The sequence below is a fragment of the Trematomus bernacchii genome, unplaced genomic scaffold (assembly GCF_902827165.1).
Source record: "Trematomus bernacchii unplaced genomic scaffold, fTreBer1.1, whole genome shotgun sequence".
NCBI classification, from domain to species: domain Eukaryota; kingdom Metazoa; phylum Chordata; class Actinopteri; order Perciformes; family Nototheniidae; genus Trematomus; species Trematomus bernacchii.
Window position 1 is genome coordinate 917,059 of NW_022987839.1, and position 19,579 is coordinate 936,637.

General features: G+C 39.3%; 1 protein-coding gene across 2 annotated transcripts; it reads left to right on the top strand.

The window, feature by feature from the left end:
* The first annotated feature begins 1,500 nt into the window (after window positions 1-1,500).
* LOC117500182 (rho guanine nucleotide exchange factor 18-like) lies at window positions 1,501-19,029 on the top strand. Of its 2 annotated transcripts, XM_034152941.1 has the most exons (22): window positions 1,501-1,644; window positions 4,902-4,949; window positions 5,419-5,480; window positions 5,610-5,732; window positions 6,061-6,167; window positions 6,330-6,470; window positions 7,131-7,381; window positions 9,275-9,400; window positions 9,597-9,714; window positions 9,867-10,118; window positions 11,377-11,453; window positions 11,654-11,835; window positions 12,258-12,313; window positions 12,687-12,866; window positions 14,309-14,446; window positions 14,862-14,953; window positions 15,043-15,105; window positions 15,221-15,268; window positions 15,490-15,969; window positions 16,210-16,516; window positions 17,123-17,230; window positions 18,053-19,029. In XM_034152941.1, exons 4-22 carry the CDS (start codon window positions 5,671-5,673, stop codon window positions 18,202-18,204), a joined length of 2,940 nt encoding a protein of 979 aa, XP_034008832.1. In that variant the 5' UTR covers window positions 1,501-1,644; window positions 4,902-4,949; window positions 5,419-5,480; window positions 5,610-5,670; the 3' UTR covers window positions 18,205-19,029. The 2 variants fall into 2 exon arrangements, with proteins under 2 accessions (XP_034008832.1, XP_034008833.1); XM_034152942.1 differs by lacking the exon at window positions 4,902-4,949.
* Window positions 19,030-19,579: the final 550 nt, after the last annotated feature.

Genomic DNA, 19,579 nt, shown 5'->3' on the forward strand with positions numbered 1-19,579 from the left:
AGCTTCACTTACAATGTGTATTTGTATATTGAAAGAGTTTGGTTAGGGTTTGGCTGCTCTTATTATTCCTTTTACTGTTGTGAAAAGATACTTTTAACAAAGTATTTCAAAGTGTATAGTGATTTTCTTTGACAAAACTTTCTTAGCACCAAGTGTGGTTATAGGAGCTTTCAATTATAGCACACTCTCTTAACCAGCAGGTGGAGTCACCCACTTGTTATGAAATTGTAGATCCACGTAAAGGCAAAAAAAAACAAACACATGAATTCGTCAATTATAATTATTGAGGCATGTATGTGTGTTCATCACTTTAATGTTGAAGCTGGTAAAGGTGAAGTTAATTTAATTTGCTTTATATACTGCTGGGTATATTAATGTACAATTTTAGGCTACTATTTATTTTTTAAGGATCTTCATTTGTAAATTAACTAAAGTTATAAAACTACAAAAATACTATATCTTCCCCCAAAATCTAGTGGCGTAGAAATGTTAAGTAGCATAAAATGGAAACTCAAGAATCTCAGATTGTTACTTAAGTACAGAATAACACCACTGCCCACCTGTTTTCAATATGATACAAAAAAAATGCTTAATGGAAAATTGTACCTGAGCTCCTACCTGCATTCCCTTTAGTTGCCTACATAAAGAAAAGCTGTTTATTTTTTTCCAAAATAAAACATCTCAGTTTTCACACAAACAGGTTTCCACCCTCAGCATGCTGGGCGCGGTGTCATTGCTTCTTACCGTAAAAGTCATCCTCAAAAATGTAATGTGATAATTAATGTCAATTCCAAATCATTGCTGTGGAGCATGCAAGGTGCACAAGCATGCATCATGTAATTTAGACAAAGGTGGAAAATGTATTCAGGTTATAGCAATATTGCAGTGTTAAAATACTCTGCTACAAGTAAAAGTTTTAGCATCAAAATAGGATAAAGTACTCATAATGCAGAATGGCCCATTTAAGCAGCATACATTTAAAAGTATTGTATTATACTTACAGATGCATTTATGTGGTCATCAGTTCAATGTTGCACTTAGTGTGGTCTATTTGAATTACTTCAATTACTACTGGGTGGCTTAACCTTAAAGAAATATATGATAATGTATTAATTGACTAACGTTTTTTTATTAATAACATAGATCTGCAAATTAACTTGTAACTAAATATGTTAAATAAATGTAGTGGAGTAAAAAGTACAACATTTGCCAACAAATTGTAGTGGAGTAAAAGTATAAAATAGCACAAAACGAAATACCTCAAGTAAAGTCAAAGTACCTAAATGTTTTACTAAAATACAATACTTGAGTAGATGTACTTAGTTACATTCCCCCACTGAATTTAAAGGGAATGTGAGCAGCTGTCGGTCCTGCTGGATGAACCTGCTGATTGTGTTGACTGAACTAAACCATTCCCACAATGCTCAGAGGAGGAAGGAGGGCTCATCCAGAGGAGGCTGGGATTTATTTTTAAACGCCCTCCTCCAGCCATGCCTCCCACCTCCATTATATCTTAATGTGTGCACTTGTTCTTCCTGAAGCATCCTCACTGTGTCTCCTTTATTTTGGACATTGTTGGAATATATTCCATATCTTGCCTTTCCGTGGGAAAAACTTGCTGCTGCTGCTTTATTTCAACACCAGGTGAGAGGAAACTATTGTTTAATTGTTCTTGTTGATACACGACGGTGATTAATGTTAAAATGTGTTAGCAACGTCAATTAGCATGTTTTTGTTAGCATGGGTTAAGGTTAGCTACCTTTACCCATGCTAACTAACTTTATAAACATGTCGCCATAATGAAAACAAAAGCTGTTTCCTCTTAGTGTTTTGTTTCTTATTTAACTCGACATGACATGGGAAACTGACACTAATGTGTTACTTTAACTCTAAGTTGAGGTTAATAAATAACGACTTTGTAATGTGACGTTGCTGTCGTCGGTTTAGTGACATTATGAAAGTTAGCTAAGGAAACGTCAATTTGATTTCCATTTGTCAACTGGTAATGTTAGCCTTGGGAAACACAGGTAGCTAACAAGTAGCAACCTGCTGTCACAGCTGTCTCAACTCTAGACTGGCTTGTTCTATCTCCCGAATCTAACAAAGCACCTGTCTCTGTTCAGTAATCCGACATTATAATGGCTAATTTTAATGTTAGGAATCCAGGTCAGTAGCTCTCACCTGTCACCTTGGGATTCCTCACATACCCCCTACCGTTGATAACACAAATTCCCTTACGGTTTTGAGTTGTAATCAGTCACAGGAAACATCCAGACCTTATGGCTAAATTACATTGTTTTTCAAATAAAACTGTATTGCCATTTAACAACAATGCAAGATAAACAAACAATAACCCAGGCTACATATTCAGTGTGATTCAAGTTTTAAAGAATTTTCTGAATAATGTTCATACTATTTTGAAAATTACCTGAAAAAAAGAAATCCAGTACAAATCTACAATTATTTGGTACATTTGGAAAAGCTCATGAAGAATGGACAGTTTACATAAGTTATAGTAAAAGAGCTTAAATGTGTTAGTAAACAAGGTCATTCATGGAGGGATATCGGATCCAAAGAGACTAGATTTGTTTGACAGTCTCATATATTTACAATTAAAAAGTGCTGTAAATTACACAGGTTAAATACTGCATTGCATGCACACATGTCACTTTTGGTAAAGGGTAGAATTCACCTGTTCATACTGACAGAAACAGATTGGCATGCATTTACACACTACACCAACATTAACAAAAAACACAGACCGTGTCGATAAGTTAATGAGCAAACTGTGTCAAGGTTGATGTGACGGCATTATTTGTTATTTATTATGCCTTTTGCATCAGCGTTTGTGGTTTTAGAAAAATACTTCTGTGATGATGTGAAACAACTACCCCCCCAGGGTTTGTAAGAAACAAGAGCATTTCACATTACTGGGTTCTTTGTATCAGTTAGCTATTGTGACGTCTTTAGGCTAAAGGGTAAAGTTTCTGGGATTATAACCGTTGATGGTCGGTTTCACTTGTCTTGTCATGTTGAAACATCAACAGCTGTTGTTTTAATTGTCTTGTTGTTGTTGTTGTTGTTGTTGTTGTTGTTAGGGCCCATGTCTTTCTCAGTGAAACTACTTTCATGCATTTAGCAGTTTTTCCTTCCTGTCTCTCTGTCCTCTGCAAGATACTTGGCAGACTTGCTGGTCTTGTTTTGTCTCGAGCAGGGAATGACCTGTATTTCATGCTGTTCTGTTCCCTTTCCAACGAGTGTGGGTGAATCATTTGAGGTGTGGCTGTCACTCACAACAAGGGGTTTAAACCTACAACGACAGTTAGCTAATAGCATACGAAGAAGCTTAGAAACATGTGCATAAAGAAAGAAATGTGATACATAAGTGCCTGGAAAAAAAGTGCTTAACCCTGGGCCTCACTTTAAAAGAGTTGCTTTGATGTCCTTAGAGAACAACAATGTACAGACAAAATAACTGTAACTATAAATACTATATTGCTTCCAAATAGTACATTGTTTTCAGAATTGTAACCTTTTTAAATTATATTATGTTTACATAATGCAACAGTATATTTTTTTTGTGAAGTCAGATTTCAAAAATTAAAATAAAATAAAAGGCTAACATGTAATAAATGGCTCACTTATCACAAATATATTTTTCTTTTGGAGTATTGTAATACAGTCTGGGGAATTGTGATTCTCCCCCATAATTTTGAGGACCCAACAAGAAATGTTTGGGCAGAAGGTAGAGCAGAAGAGATCGTAACAGTGTCAAGATATGAGACTAGATTACAGCGTAATCTTTTTTTTTGGGCAAATAACTGATTATTTATTAATTGTCTGGCATTTTTATTCATGGTAAAGTCCATGTCTTATCCCTGTGTATTGCAACTTGTTTTTTTCTGGTTGGTCTGTCTGTCCATCGTTTCCCCTCTTTGGTCCACAAAGAATTATCTCAAGAGCCGTTAGATGGTGAATGTTCCTATTGTCACCTGCGTAATGTAAACATAAAAGGTTATTGTTATTGTGAGCATGTAAACATTGTGACATTTGCATTAGCTCAAGGCACTTCTATGCCTAATGTGCTTGCATGGCTGAATCTTAGTCTTGTGTCTTAGTCAATTACTCGCTATAAGCAATTAAGAAAATATCACAATTGTAATTCTATGTTTTAGCAATAGTTGATGGGTGGGGGGGGTTTATTTACCTGTACGTATCGTCTATTTGCGGAGCCCATATCACCCATATCAAGTGTATTAGAAAAAACACCCACCTCTAGTAGCATAGTGAAGCTATTATGAATATAAGGTTTAATAAGCCTTTCGAAGCAGTTGATACTATAGTTTCTACTCTTGTTCTGTAAAACATTTGGTTGTGTGTCGAACAGGTCGGCCAGAGGCTAGCGGGACAACTCCTGTGTGACTTTGTGTCCCAACTCCTTTAGTCAAACAGCTGTGTGTTTGTTTTAGGTGTGTCTGACTTTTACCAGCTGCTGCTTTGATACAATTAGAATGCAGTTTGTACCGCAGTTGCGGCTTTATTTATGCATTGTTTTAGTATGATTTATGTTACCACGTACATTATAGAACTGTTTTCGGTCTTATTTGCCTAAAGCTTTGCTACCGCTGCATTGAAGGCAGGTGGAGGCCTTAGTACACAACAGTGGGTCAGTCTCGTTGACTCTCATTAGCATGCACACACATACAGATACTCAGACAGCAGGGTCACTGAGGGCCTTTGCACCAACACCAGAACACACACCGCTTTCTGCTTTCTGACTAAGCACCTAATTCACTCAGACGGTGACCAAAGAGCCTTCAATGTCAGTTTTGTTCTCCATTTTCTGCTCCTGATTTTATCCACCGCTTTAACAGGATTTTCTCCCTTTTTTTTTATACCAGTGTCACGAGGAAACAGTGTACACACAGAAAACAATAATATAAAAAAAGGTGAGTCACTCTTGGTTGCAGACATAGAGATTGTTTTTATTTAGAGTCATTCAAAAATAGAAATTAGGAAAGATTTTTCTTCAAAGCTGGATTTGAAAGGATGTGTCAGTCATAGGATTAACATAGCATCTGGGAATGTTTTCACACCCCATTCAGCAGAGACGTGTATCACAGTCACAAGGAAATGCTGCACAGATTAAGGCTTGTTGACATTCATGTCTTGTGATGTCCCATTCAAGTCGAAAAGGATGTTTTGATACATTTACTCACAAACGGCACCTGTTTCCCTTTTAATGAATTGTTTCATTTGTAGTACAGCTGTGTGTTTTCTGGTACTTCTTTCTTGTTGTGTGTTTGTCTAAGGGCTAGTCTGTCCCAGTTTGTCAAACCTGTTCCCTCTCCAGTGTTACATTAGCTTGTTGTCTGGATTTAGCACCATGAAATGAACTGTGTACTGTTTCTTTTGTAGGTAACCGTTCTGTCTTGAGGGCTTGTGAGCCAGCAAAGAGCTTTCAGGAACAAATAATAAAGGTATGTTTATTTGCACTTTCTGTTGAGTAATGCATTCTTAATCCTGTAAAACCTCATTGCTTCTAATGTGGTACCGGGCGAGGATCTTTCTGTCTTTGTTACACAGTCTGTTTTCTCTCTCTCTGTCAGCTCTGGGGAGAGAGTTTCTCCCCCGGCCTCCCATGGCCATGCCTGTCTCATCAGTCCAGGAATGACCGTCACCCCTAAAACACACACTGCTCAACCCGATTCCTCATTTAACAACGACACAAGGTTGGTGAACTAACAACTCATTTTCCTTTAAGAACCTTTTGAGTGTTCAGGGACATTTACTGTAAGGAAAGACAAAGTATAGCTGCTATCTGGAAACAGTGGCATGCTTTTTTTTTGCATTCATCGTCAGCCTGATAAAGAAAAGCGTTACAGTAGCTGATTCTAAATCATGTGATGTTTCTAGTTGTATTTACTGGCATTTCCCCTTTTGGCATCAAGGTTGTGTTACACTTGGCATCAGATAGATTAGCTCACTGACGGTGTCTGAATGTTTGCGCACTGATATCATTGTTACCTGTTGAGGTTCATCTCATCACATACCAACTAGATTGGATCCGGTGAAGATGGATGAGGTGGACGTACTGCGGTTGAAGCCTTCATCTGAAGACGCCGTGTCGCTGGTTTCCTCGTTGGCTGAGCCCATCAACCTCGAAGGTCAGTGAGTCGTTGTCGGATCGATGAGAAGCTGCTGAAAGCTTCCTTGTACCATCAACACAAACAAACTTTTTATAATTGAAACAAATACTCATATGAACACAGAGCACAATATTTGTTCTGGTTACACAAGTCCTAATGTGGCTTTCTGTGTGTTACCAGATTCCCATTATGCTTTGCTGCAAGCCGAGCTGGAGTACGACCTCCAGAGCCTGGAGGCGGAGTCTTGGAGCGTGGGAGTGGACCAGAACTACCTGAAGGCCCTGAGCAAAGAGGCCGTGAAGAGACAGGACGTCATCTATGGTAATTTCCACCAGCTACATCTGAATCTGATCAAATCCCCCCAAAACAGTAATCATGTATGACCTTAGTACAGAGACTGAACTTTCTCATGTCAATCACCAGCTGAAGGAGATTCATCTTACAAAGTGATGGCACGATTTAAGCAGAGATGACAGTGCCTGTAATTATGATGATGAGTAATGCTTATTTTAACTCGTATGACCTTTTCAACCACGCTGCTATAACAATAATGGGTTGAAGAATATCACCAAGTACAGTTAACCAATTACTGTACAATTTTGAGGTACTTGCTTCACCTATAATTGTGCGTCACTAACTTAAATATTGCACTTTAACATGAATTATTCAGTAATAGACCATACTAAAAAATAGACACTTTGGCTTTTGCAATATATGTTTACTTTTATGCTAATTTTTTAAGTAAGATTCAGAGTATTTAACACTGTGGTATTGCTTCTTTGATCCAAGAAAAAGGTCTAAATACTTCTTCAACTGCAATTGCATTCACCTAAGAATATATTTCTCCAGTTTTGATTACTTATATTTACTTCCATGACTTTGTTTGCCTTCCTTCTCTTAATGTACCCCATACAAATGTTTCTATATGTTTCCCTTCTCAACCCGCACATCAAGACACTCTTCTTTACTTGTATTTCCTAGAGTTGATCCAGACGGAGATGCACCATGTACGCACCTTAAAAATCCTCCTCCGTGTCTACCTGCACGAGATGAGGCAGTCTGCGCAGATCGAGGAGGCCAGGCTGGAGCGGCTCTTCCCTGGAGTGGAAACCCTGCTCAACCTCCACCAGCACTTCCTTAACTGCCTCAAAGCGCACCAACACCAAAGTCTGGAGGAAGGAAGCACAAACAACTACCAGATCACACAACTGGGGGACATTCTCATCTCTCAGGTAGGGTCTTTTGAAAGCAGGTTTTTGTGTAAATTATCAATCATTTGAACTGATCCTCTCAATAAGAGAGGGATTCTTTAAAGGACGTTTCGCTTTGCACGCGGTGGGGATGTGTCGGCATCTGCCGGCCCGCGACGGTAGCGTGTGCATGAAAACACGCGCATCTGCCACGGGAAGCACAGGGAGGTTGATTGCGACCGAATGGAGCCAATTCCGCCCTTGGGGAGCTGTGCCCATTCGGGAAGCGATTTTAAAAAGACCCCCCCTACACACTGCAGCCCTGCTCGTCTCGTATGAGTGTCTGTTATCCTGTTATCCTCAGATTTACTTTACACCCTTTATCCTCTGGGGTCAATTTGACCCCAGTAGTTTAAAACTCAAGACAATGATCATATTCCAAATTGTAACCAACATGTATGTCTCTGGTGCTTTAGGTATCTTAGTTGACTACCCAAATAACCATTTAAATAAAACATTACCCCAACCTTCCCCCCTACAGACCCCTTTATACATCCAGAATTCCTATTATGTGACTATCGAAAAATATATAAATCACCATAAAATCTCCCTGACTGAAATAAAATGTTAAAGTAAGGTCTTTTTGATGTTGTTAAAGGACCAATAACTAAAGCAGAGGATAGTTTTGTTTTACAATGATACATTTGCATGTAATAGTCACCTCAATATCATCCTACACAATCTACACAAATATGTGTAAAATATTGACATTTTTATACGTTGTATACTACTAAAACAACCTGGGGTCAAATTGACGTACAAAGTGCGTACAGGACATTTAAAAAAGATCTTCATGTTTACCCATTAGTCCTCACTAAATTAGGAAAAGTCATGAAATACTAAGCAAAAACAATAATGTGAACCATTTTTTTAGATACGTTAAACATTGAATGGGGTCAAATTGACCCCAAGGATAACAGGAGGGTTAAAGTAAATTGGTTCAAACAGGTTGTTTATTTAAAGAAAACACAGCGATTGAGATGTACTTTTTCCATACAACTGTTCTTCAAAACAACCGCAGGGAGTTTGGGCTATTCTTCAGGATTCCGGAAAGTTTATAAAAAGATCATGAATTTGTCTGAAAACATTGCTCAATGTTATCCACATGTTTGTGTAATTGTGTTCCCAAGCGCACTGCATCTCCTACTCCTCTCCTATTGTACGTTTGTACTGAAACCATTGCTTGCAAATGCATCTGGACCTTTACTCTCAGGTCCACCGTTTACTTAGTTTATGACTCCTAAATGCTATGTTTACATTTCTACACAGAGGCCTACAACAAACTGACAACATTTTAAGGGAGACTGACATCTTATCCTACAACTCTGCTTTCAAAAGTGGGATTAAGTTGCTACATGTTCATATTTAAATGACCTTTTACCATTTAAAAAAACAATGGGCACATGCATTAGTTTCAACCATTGCTTCCAGGGGCTCAGATCCCAACTGACAGACTAATTGTGTTTGGTCACCATTACCTGATATGTAGGATATTCAGGTGTAAATAACTGTGTTTATGGTGCTATTTATTTATACAGTATGTTCAGTATACATTCAGTATATCTCTCTCCACCTCTGTCACTTAGTGCTGAGTGAGTGAACAGGTGTTCATGGGAATGGCTGGTATGTGTGATACAGGGACTACAGGTGTTTGATCCATAAACCCAGGAATGATGCTGCGTCACTGGCATCACATTTTTGGAGAACCATTTCTCCTTATGTGTTTAGAATCACAGATGCACCAGAGCTTTCTGTTCAGAATGATTACTTTTTGTAGCATTACAGTGAGAAGAGGATTTACAGACAAAGATTGAACTTGCTTATAAGTCATATCCAGTTGATAAACGTATATTTATTTTGTCCTTATTGTGTTAGTTCTCAGGTGCACTGGGAGAAGGAATGATGGGGTGTTACAGTGTTTTCTGCGGTAACCACATTGAATCCATCAGCTCCTACAAAGAGCTGGTGCAGAACAACAAGAAGCTGCAGATCCTCACTAGGGTGAGCAACATTCACTCATTGGCCCATTCATGGATACGATTTTCTACACGACGCCAGTGAGGCTTGCGTGTTGAAGAATTTGAAATGAACTAGTTGCCTCTCTAAAAGTATCTTTGACATTGGCAACTAACATAAATAGTGTGTGGCAGGAATGATGTATGTCTTGGAAAAAAAAACGTTCTTTATTTTAAAACAGAAAATAGGTCAGCTGCCTCTGGTGCGGAGGTTGGGAGTCCCTGAGTGTTTTCTGTTGGTGACTCAACGCATCACAAAATATCCAGTACTGTTGGAGCGAATCATACAGAACACCGAAGGTAACACCTCATTACACTTGCCTGCATCTCAATAAGTCAGTATACTACTTTCAGATAACATTTTAAACTGAATTCCAATTGGCTCCCTTCTTTTGCAATACAAATGCTTGCTGGAATGGTTTCATATATAAGGTGTTCTCTGCTTCTCTCAGCTGACACAGAAGAGCACAAGTCTCTGGTTCAGGGTTTGGCGCTGATCAAAGACAACATTTCCCAGGTGAACGCCCTGGTCAGTGAATTCGAGAAAGCCGCTCGTCTCAGAGACATCGGGCAGCGCCTGGAGCCAAAATCTCAGGGCCGTATGAAGAACGGAGGAGTTCTCCGCAAAGAGGATCTGCTGCAGGAAAACAGGATGCTGCTGCACGAAGGCACCGTCACCTGGAAGACCTCCGGGAGACAAAAAGGTTTGTGACTTTGTTGGTGTTGTCTTTTTCAATTTCCCTTTCTCACAGTTATGCAAGTGATCCGTTTGGCTACTTATTCTGATTATAAGCAGAGGTGATCTTCTTTTGCTGCAAGGGACAATAAACCTTAAAGTGGACCTATCATGCTATATTTGAATAATATAGTGTAGGACCATACCTATATAAGGCATATTTATACTTTTTTTTTTTCAAAATACCAAACAGATCATGCATTTTAGCCATGCCTCATTTCGCTCAATTTGAAAAATGTTAGCTCTGTTTTTGCAAGGGCAGATTCAGTGAGAACAGCACCACCTACAGGCCTGACATATGTACTACAGCGTCTCCAGCGCTTTTGAACGGCAATGGCCGTGGCTGTCTCCTCCTGATTGGTGGAGTTGGCCCAATAGCCGTAGCGCCACTGTCCTGACATCAGGACAGTGTTCAAATCTGGATCAGTTTTTATCAGATCCGTTGCAGCCCCTTTTTTAGAGATTTGGGTATGGAGGAAAATAGAGAGGGTTGTGTTTTCTGACACTTGGTGAGTTCCCTGGAACACCGGGGACACATATTCATGTATAAAAGACGTACAAAAGTGCATTTTGCATGATAGGTCCCCTTTTAAATGAAAATGTTTTTTTTTTAATTGGCTGATCTGACTTGGTTCCCTGACAACTTGGCTCGCTCACAGCATTTACTAGACTATAACAGCTTTTTTGTTTCCCTGTTCCTTAATGCAGTGTAAGAAGGAGGAACAAGTACTACTTTTAATGAAATATGAACTTCATTCAGGTTCTTGCTGAAATGTCTCACCCTTTTGTACATGACAAAAGATACTTCCTCAAACAACTTTACAGGGATGATGCCATAGGTGAATGGAAGGTCACTGAATTACTGCAGTATTACAGGGCTGTTTTTTTGGGCATTTCTTCGCCAGATGACAGCATAGATATATAATGAAAAGGGAAGAGGCATAACAGAGGTCCAAAGGCAGCAATCAAACCTATGAACTTGTGGTTTTATGGCATGCACTGAGCTACAGTAACAAGGCACTGAAGGGATGTGGTTTTAAATATGAGGTTTAACTGCATGGCAAATTGCTTTGTAAAAGCCGACAATAATAGCTGAGTCATTACTGACGTGTGGAGGATTAACAGTCAGACAACATGCACAGTAGACATGTATCAAGTCCCTCCTTGCAGTTTGACTTAGAACATCCAGCACTTGTTGATTTGATGCCGTTTGTGTCTCCCTGCAGAAATCCAAGCTGTGCTGCTCTCAGACGTGATCCTTCTCTTGCAGGAGAAAGATCAGAAGCTTGTATTTGCCTCCATGGTGAGTTCAGCTATAACATTGACAAGCTATTATTCTAAGAAGGAAAAAAGTTGATGTTTTTTGTTCCAACTTTATCAAATTGTTACGTTAACATCTCAGACAGTTTTTCTAAATATCACATTTGATGTAACATTCCAGGGCCTGGTGTGTGATCTATTTGATTATTAATAAAAGCTGCTGTATTATTGTGGCTCATACAGGATAACAAACCACCAGTGATCTCCCTCCAAAGGCTGATTGTGAGGGAATTGGCTAACGAGGACAAAGCCATGTACCTTATCTGTGCGTGCACAACGAGTCTGCCGGAGATGTACGAGATCCACGCGCGCTCCCGAGAGGAATGCGTCGCATGGATGGCGCTGATTCGGGAAGCTGTGAACCGGTAAGCTGAAGACTTCTAGAAAAAAGATCAGAACTGGGTTTATTGGGATGTTCACCAAATGTTCTGGTTTAGTAGACCGCTATGAAGAGTTGTAACAGTCTATGTGAATAAGCATTTATACCGAATGTTGTTTGATGTAGGGACATTACATGTGAAAGAGCATCATAATTGAGTTGTATGGCAGTAAATCCTTCAAACAGTAATCAATTTGATTTGTGTATTCTTAGCTTATTATAGTACATTTGTTTGGCTTTAAGTTGATTCAAATCAGAATATCATTGAGTTGCCAAAATGTTAATCATCACCTTCTCTTTGCGACATATTGTAAATGTGGTATTTATAGGTGTGCATATAATAAGTAATGAGAGTGAATACAGTATAAAGATCATGATTATACTTAGTAAGATGTCTGTGTGATGCAGCTATCCAGAAGAGCAGCAGCACCGCGAACTGACAGCCAGTCTGCAACAATTCCAAGGTAAGACAGACGGGGGTACTCTCTCTTATTTTAAATTGAGATAATATCAATTAAGACCCATTCAGTCAAATATATTTTTCACCATAGATGATGAACAATGTGTTTATCCACAGCTTCTAGTGAGCCTGCTTAGCAAACGTAAAGGCCTTAAAGTAACACTGTTTTCATAAATATAAAAACGAGACTAGGGTTTGCAAGCTGTAAAAAAAAAATCCTCCTATGATGAAGACTTGTATATTTGCGCGATGCATTATTACATGTGTTGGGAGTTTGTAAATATCAGTGTGTATGATATGATATCTTTCTTTCTCTCTGCATTTCCACTAAATGTATAAGTTAGACATGTTACTCATTTTCTGCTGTTGCCCTTTAGACATTCTAAGAGTGAGGGATGAGCAGATAGTGCAAAGTCTGACAGAGAAGCAGCAGATCTTCGCTGCTCTCTACCAGACGATGACGGAGCAGGAAACCCCCCACAAAGGGCTGCTGCTGCGAGGAGACGCCACCCCCCTCCAGCAGGGGGCCACGCTGCTCAAAGGAGCCATCGATGAGGGTAAGAGCAAAATCAGCTCCTCTTCTCTACTTCCGACCCATGGGACCTTATTTCGGAAAAATTATGTATTGAAGTCAATGGGGAGAGAAAACTTATCTTTCGATCCCGTTTGAATTGTGCCACGAATTACACATATGATGTTTGTCAATCTTAAAAAATTATTTCCATGTCAAAAAAGTCACAGTTTGTCGTAAAACTGTTGAAATATAAGACTATGAAAAATACGCAACTAGAAAGACTACAAATCCCAGAGTCCCGGTCCCGCATGCTGGCTCTTACGGAACCGACTAACTCCCTTGTGTGTATGTACAGCTCTCAACATGCCCAGACTTGTAGTGATTTTCACCTCTTTTAATACTTTTCGCCTCATTCTGAAAGAAAGAAGTGAAATGTGCCAACGTGACGGCTGTCTTGGTGTGTGGTGCGAGACGGGAGATGTAGTTCATTGAGCGGTTTCACACAAAAAAAAGTGTTACTTCACAGTTTTATTTTTTTGACTTGCAAAATTATCTTTTAAATTGACAAACATCATATGTGTAATTCGTGGCACAATTCAAACGGGATCGAAAGATAATATTTCTCTCCCCATTGACTTCAATACATAATTTTTCCGAAATAAGGTCCCATGAAAAGGGAGGGACTTCGCCTCTCTATTCTAAAACCCGGAAGTAAGCTGCGCATGGGTTCCTTCAACAAAAAAGCAATGCAATTTCTCCATAGGATTTTAGAAAATAGCTCGAAATAAGGTCTGTGGTTGACACACATTTAAGAGACGGACGAATCATAACTCTATCGATCATAAATCTATCGATTAGATTTACGATTAGAAAATTATAAAAGTAGGGTAGACATGTGGATATTATCCGACTGAACAAAACGTGATCCGTCTCTTAAATGTGTGTCAACCACAGACCTTATTTCGAGCTATTTTCTAAAATCCTATGGAGAAATTGCATTGCTTTTTTGTCGAAGGAACCCATGCGTAGCTTACTTCCGGGTTTTAGGACGCGTCACTGTGGCACTCTATTTGTTCTACATTGGTTAGCTATGAAAACATTGTCATGCCATAACACAATCCATAGTTGATTTTAAGAGATTTGTATAGAAGAAAATACGTTATACACACGGTTATCATATTTATATATTCTTTGCAAGAATAGAATAGAAATATATTGCTTAACTTGCACAATATATTCAAGCCTTCTTCTTCTTCTTCTTCTTCTTCTTAGCTTCTGTATTGCTAGCTCTCACAAAAAAAAAAACGAAAACTTCTCAGTTCCCTCATGGGTCCTTAAATGTGTGGGAAAGGCCTGGAAAAGTCCTTAAATGCGATGTGTATGAAGGTGTGGGAACCCTGCGTACAGCCAAGTACTGACTCAGAGAGTGCTGAGGAGTTCTCTCCAGGAAGAGATTAAGGAGTTGTTTTTGTCTTTTGTCTGCAGTGGAAATCCTGCAGAACCTGCTCTTCTTAAGGATTAGAGACCCAAACCTTGTTATTGACGAGAGTAACACACAGGAGGGGCTGCTGCGGGGGGGCGAGACCTCAGCTGATAATAACCCTGCTGCAAGCGCCATGAAAAGTAAGCAGACATAAAACTAACATTGTGATGTTACCTATTTCTATGTATGCTAATATTAGTATATTTACACTGAACAAATAAATGTTTGACTGCAATTCATTTAGCTAACATATTCACTGACAAGCTAACAAACGATGTGTTTTATTTTACTTATTTATGTGCAACTTCAGGATCAAGAACTGTTGTTATGCATTTGAATAGAGGTAGTCTAACAACTTTATTTGGAACTCATTCATAATTTGGGGAAGTTAACATATTGCTCACTTTTTCTATAAAATACAGTATTCTAATATTTGTTATAAACATGTATTGCATCGTTTTTTTCTTACTCTAGGCTCAATCCTACTGTGATCCCACACGTTCACAGGGATTAGGTAACTGTAGACTTTGGATGTGTGTGGTTTGATTTTCTCAGATGGAGATGAAGCTGAGAGGCCAGGTGGCAGCGAAGCATCGAGTGAGCCTGAACTCCAGGAGAGTTTCAGCTCTGAGAGCCTGGACCAGTTTGTGAGTGGGACATATTAAAATAATCTACATGTTATTTCATCTGGTATATGTTTAAAGTATTTACATTACTTGTGCTATTTTGCTTCAAGGCCGAAGATGACACACAAAATCCTAACTGCAAATTAACCTCCGCACATTTCCCTGAAGCAGAGGTAACCCTTCCAATACTTATTTGCTTTGTTATTTTCCTCATTCCTATTCATTCGTACATAAATATTTATATCTGTCACTAATGGTATTATGGTGTGTATTGTTGTTTTTCTGTAGGTGTGTGACAGGGTGATACTGCTTGCACAAAGGCTCTACAGTTTAGAAGTAAGACTTGTTGTAAATTGTTCTTAAATATGTATATTGTATTCAGCAGGCACCTAATTTTATTATTTATTTAGCAAAATTGTCTTTTAATGTTTTGCTGTATGTGAATCTAAATGTGTCCTAACATAAGAATAACATTAGTGTTCTATCACAATAATGAATGGTATGTTTTCCGATGTTAGATACAATGTGATGTTTAAATTCAATGTGTCAACGTGCAGGCAATCATCGCCCAGCAGGACAGCCAGATTGAGCTGCTGCACGCTTTCCACGCGAAGAGCAAGCAGCCGGCCCGTCACTACAGCAGCGTGCTGCTGGAGCAGGAGAAGCAGCGCAGCCTGGAGAAGCAGAAGGAGGAACTGGCCAACCTGCAGAAGCAGCAGGTCCAGCATCGAGAGGTGCAGCAGCGCTGGGAGAAGGACATGGAGCGGCAGAGGGTTCAGATCGAGAGTCTGGAGGCTCAGCTGCGAAAGAGGGAGGAGGACTGCCTGATGTGGGAGGGGAAGCTGAACGAGGACAGGGCTGCGCTGGATGAGCTGAAGGAAAACTACCAGCAGGACCTGGAGAGGCTCAGAGAGTCCACGAGGTCCGTGGACAAGGACAAGGAGCGTCTGAATCAAGAGAGGAGGCGTCTGGAGCACATGCTGGAAAAAGTCAAGAACATGATGCCAGGAAACTCCAACTATGATGATCCTTCACAAGTAAGGAACTGGATTTTAATAATACCCGTTTATGAACTTATTGTGTGCTTATCTGTCCACCACGAAGTATCATTTAGTTGAGTAACATTTAGTCAGCTAAGTCTATATAATAATCGGAACTTGTTTGAGCCTTGAATTACAGTGAAACCTTTGATGATCAATGGCCTAAGAAAATGAGCGATCAGTTTAATTTGCTCCCTGAAGTTAACATTTTGAATTTTGCATTTCCTCTCTTTCTAGTTGCGGAGTCTGCAGTCGTTCAGGGGAAGTGTAGTGAACGGAGGTGGGACATTAAATTCAAAACCGCACATCTTACCCACCAACTCGAATACCTTGGAAGTCCCTCCGAAGGTGCCCCCGCGCAGAGAGAGCATCAGCCCCCAGCCGGCCAAGCCCGAGCTGCCGCTCCACCTGATCAGCACCACCAACCAGGTGCACAAACCTGCATCCCTACTGCAGCAGATCCCCACCAAGCTGGCCGCTGCGTCCAAGGGGAAAGAGAAGAGCTTCAAGACCAAGAGGTCCCACCAGAGAACGCACAGTGCAGGTCAGGAGACCAGGGTTTGGGTTTATTGTCCTTTTCCTCAGATGTAAACAAAGTAACATTACAAGCAAAGAAAAAAGCAACACAACTAGGGGCAAACCCCCCAAGGAATATTGTACTTTTAACTCCACTACGTCAGTTTGACTGCTTTAGTTACAAGTTACTTTACAGATTTGTAACATTAAAATAAAGTAATAGGTTAATATCAGCAGCAGTCAAAATGTGATTAAGGTAAGCTGCACCATCACCACCTGTAAAATGCACATTGCCTTTGGTACTTAGTTATAAGTAAAAAAGCATTGTAACAAAAATATAACTAAGTAAAATGTTATATGCAGGACTTATACTTATATCAGAGTGTTTGAATAATGTATTATGGCTACTTTTACTTGCACCTCTGTCTACAGACTGAACAACATTTACAGCCATTGACCAAAACATAATGTAGTTATTATTGTAAAGAAACATTTAGTTGCAGCTGGGAAAAATACACACCATAATACCAGCTGAACTTTTTTAGCCCTCCGATTCAAATGTCCTTAAAGTTTTGGTGAATGTGTCAACATGCATGGTTACAGCACTGACCCACTCCTGTCTCTCCTCCCGCAGCCTCTATAGACGTGAGCCAGATGCTGCCCATCCGAGTGATGGGGAATGAAACGAGCAGTCTGAGAGCCAAACGCACCGGCAGTCCCCAAATAAGAATCTACCAGTCAGGTACAGACGAGTCATCAAGAATCATACCTCCTGTAGACTTAAATTCAGGCTCCAAAAGTAACATTTAAAATAAGCAATGTCCTTTTACTAAGGTCTATGTTTAGTGTTGAATATTGAACTTTGAACTTGGGTGTTGAATTCTAACCTTATAATCTGTTTTTATATACAGGCACTGGTCTGATGGTCAAAGGTCTGAAAGAGCTTAATCAAAGCCTTATTCATAAATGTTTAGAGGGGACACTGTGACTGTATATGTTGAGTTTTGATTCATTATAGTGTTTTACCGAGAGTATGAAAGTGAATTCTCGGAAAAGCAGCCGCTGCAGAAGGATTAAACGTGCAGTAGTTACTACTTTCCATGCCTGTAGGTGGAGACATCAACATTACTACTTCTACAGATGTATTCCTTTCTTTCCTGTATGGTGCAGGTTGGCATGTGTAATCTAGCAGCTCCCCCTTGTGGAGAATCTGCAACCTGGTGATTACATTTGTGAGTTCAAGACACTTTCATGAGGTGCTTGATGACCAAAAACAGGACAGGGCAAGGTTAAAACGTGGTGTTAGAACATCTCAAACAGAACAGGATATGAGCTGAAACACTATCTTGATATATGGGTATACATTACTGTCCTGGCCACACACTCACACACACACAAAAGGACACTTGGTATATATGCTTGTGTACCATTACTCTTACGACTGGGATGAGGAGATTAGGCATGCAGTGCAGAGATAGCAGGATTGGTTTATATGGTTAGGTGTTGCTGTGACTTTACATGTACCTACTGAACACAATTATTCATCCGTTTTTTGCTCCTCCAGGTGCCTTTGACCCACCAGAATCTGTTCGCAATAAGAAAACGTCTCAGTCCTTCAGCACGCAAAAGAGGAGCAACGATGGTCCCCCACCACCCCCGCCTCCGTTTCCCAAAGATATTCTGGGAGCAGGCAAAGAGAAGGTAATATTCCTTTAATCCTCAACTACACTCTGGAGTCTGGACCGGGCCTTGTCCACCATAAAAACTCAAATGAAACACTGATGGAGCTGCTACAAGGACTTTCACACATGGAAAGACTAATGGATGTTATAAAAGACATTGGACATGACCGAAAGACGTCTCCATGTGTGCCCATCATGAAGAGGACCGTCACGGTATTTTATCCCTGGAAACCAGCTGTTTGATTACAGATTGGTCAAAAAAGTAAATAAATACTGATGTACTTTGTAAAAATATAAAATATGTACAGAGATCAGCCCATTTGCACATTGAGAATATATATAATACCATTTTAAAACAAAACCTTTAAATGCCAAAGTTGTTTATTTTATTTGAAATGAAAGTAGGTTGCCTTTTACCATTAGCACTCATGTCTTAACTACTAAGCTTTACTTGTATTTTACTTAATGATACATTTTAGATGTAAGGTGCCAAGCACAAACTTTTTATTGCAGAGTGAATCTGATAACTGAGGAATTTGACCTGTAGTTTCGCTCTTTGGTATTTCCTGTAATCATGAAACTAAAACGTTATGTGAATGAACCTACAATTTGTTTGTAATATCAGCTGTTTAGTGCACTTCCTGACTGGAGACAGCGACTCAGGTTGGTTTTCATTTACGACTAAACGGCTGCGGGAAGCCTTTATAAGAATGTAAGATAATTCATTATAAGTGGCATTCCCTGTTAAATAAGGTTCTGGCATAATTCAACATGTTGATGATGGACCTGTCTTTTTTTTGTTTAATTTGAATTTCCAAAACCAACCAATGGTTCTTGGAATAAAAGATTGTTGACTTGAGTTTTTGGTTTATTGGCTTCATGTTGTTGAAGAAAACATATCAGATGTTTTCAAAGAAACTAAACTGGAAGTAACTCAAAACCATAAGTGATGCTGAGGTGCTTTTGATTGGACTTTCCACATTCATTTCCTGTTATCCAGTGGAAGTATTTCAATGTAACACAAATCCATCCACATTCATCTAGGCTGGCTGATGGAAGCAAATCAAAACCAAGATTAAAATTGTTTTTGAATAAGTTTAGATTTTAGTTTAGTTTCATTTTATTCATACATTTTTAGTTTTTATATTATATACTATTATATATTTAACAGTAGTTTGCTTTAGGTAGGGCGATGTCTAATATCTCATTAGTATGAAGTATCATATACACACAAAATACATGGTTGGGGAAGGGTGTTACCTTGAGTACCGTTTCACTTCCACACTCATTAAAACATCCGGACTGTAGTTAGTCAAATTACTCCTGAGCTGAATAGTTTGGTTAAATAACATTCGATACATTTTCAACATGTTCTTATTACATTTTACTACATTAGAAAGCATGTGAAA

Excerpts from the sequence above, each read along its gene's own strand:
- LOC117500182 (XM_034152941.1), top strand. The coding sequence starts at position 5,671 with ATGACCGTCACCCCTAAAACACACACTGCTCAACCCGATTCCTCATTT. Across the intron at positions 5,733-6,060 it reads TCATTTAACAACGACACAAG|ATTGGATCCGGTGAAGATGG; the intron begins GTTGGTGAACTA and ends CATACCAACTAG. Across the intron at positions 7,382-9,274 it reads GGGACATTCTCATCTCTCAG|TTCTCAGGTGCACTGGGAGA; the intron begins GTAGGGTCTTTT and ends TTATTGTGTTAG.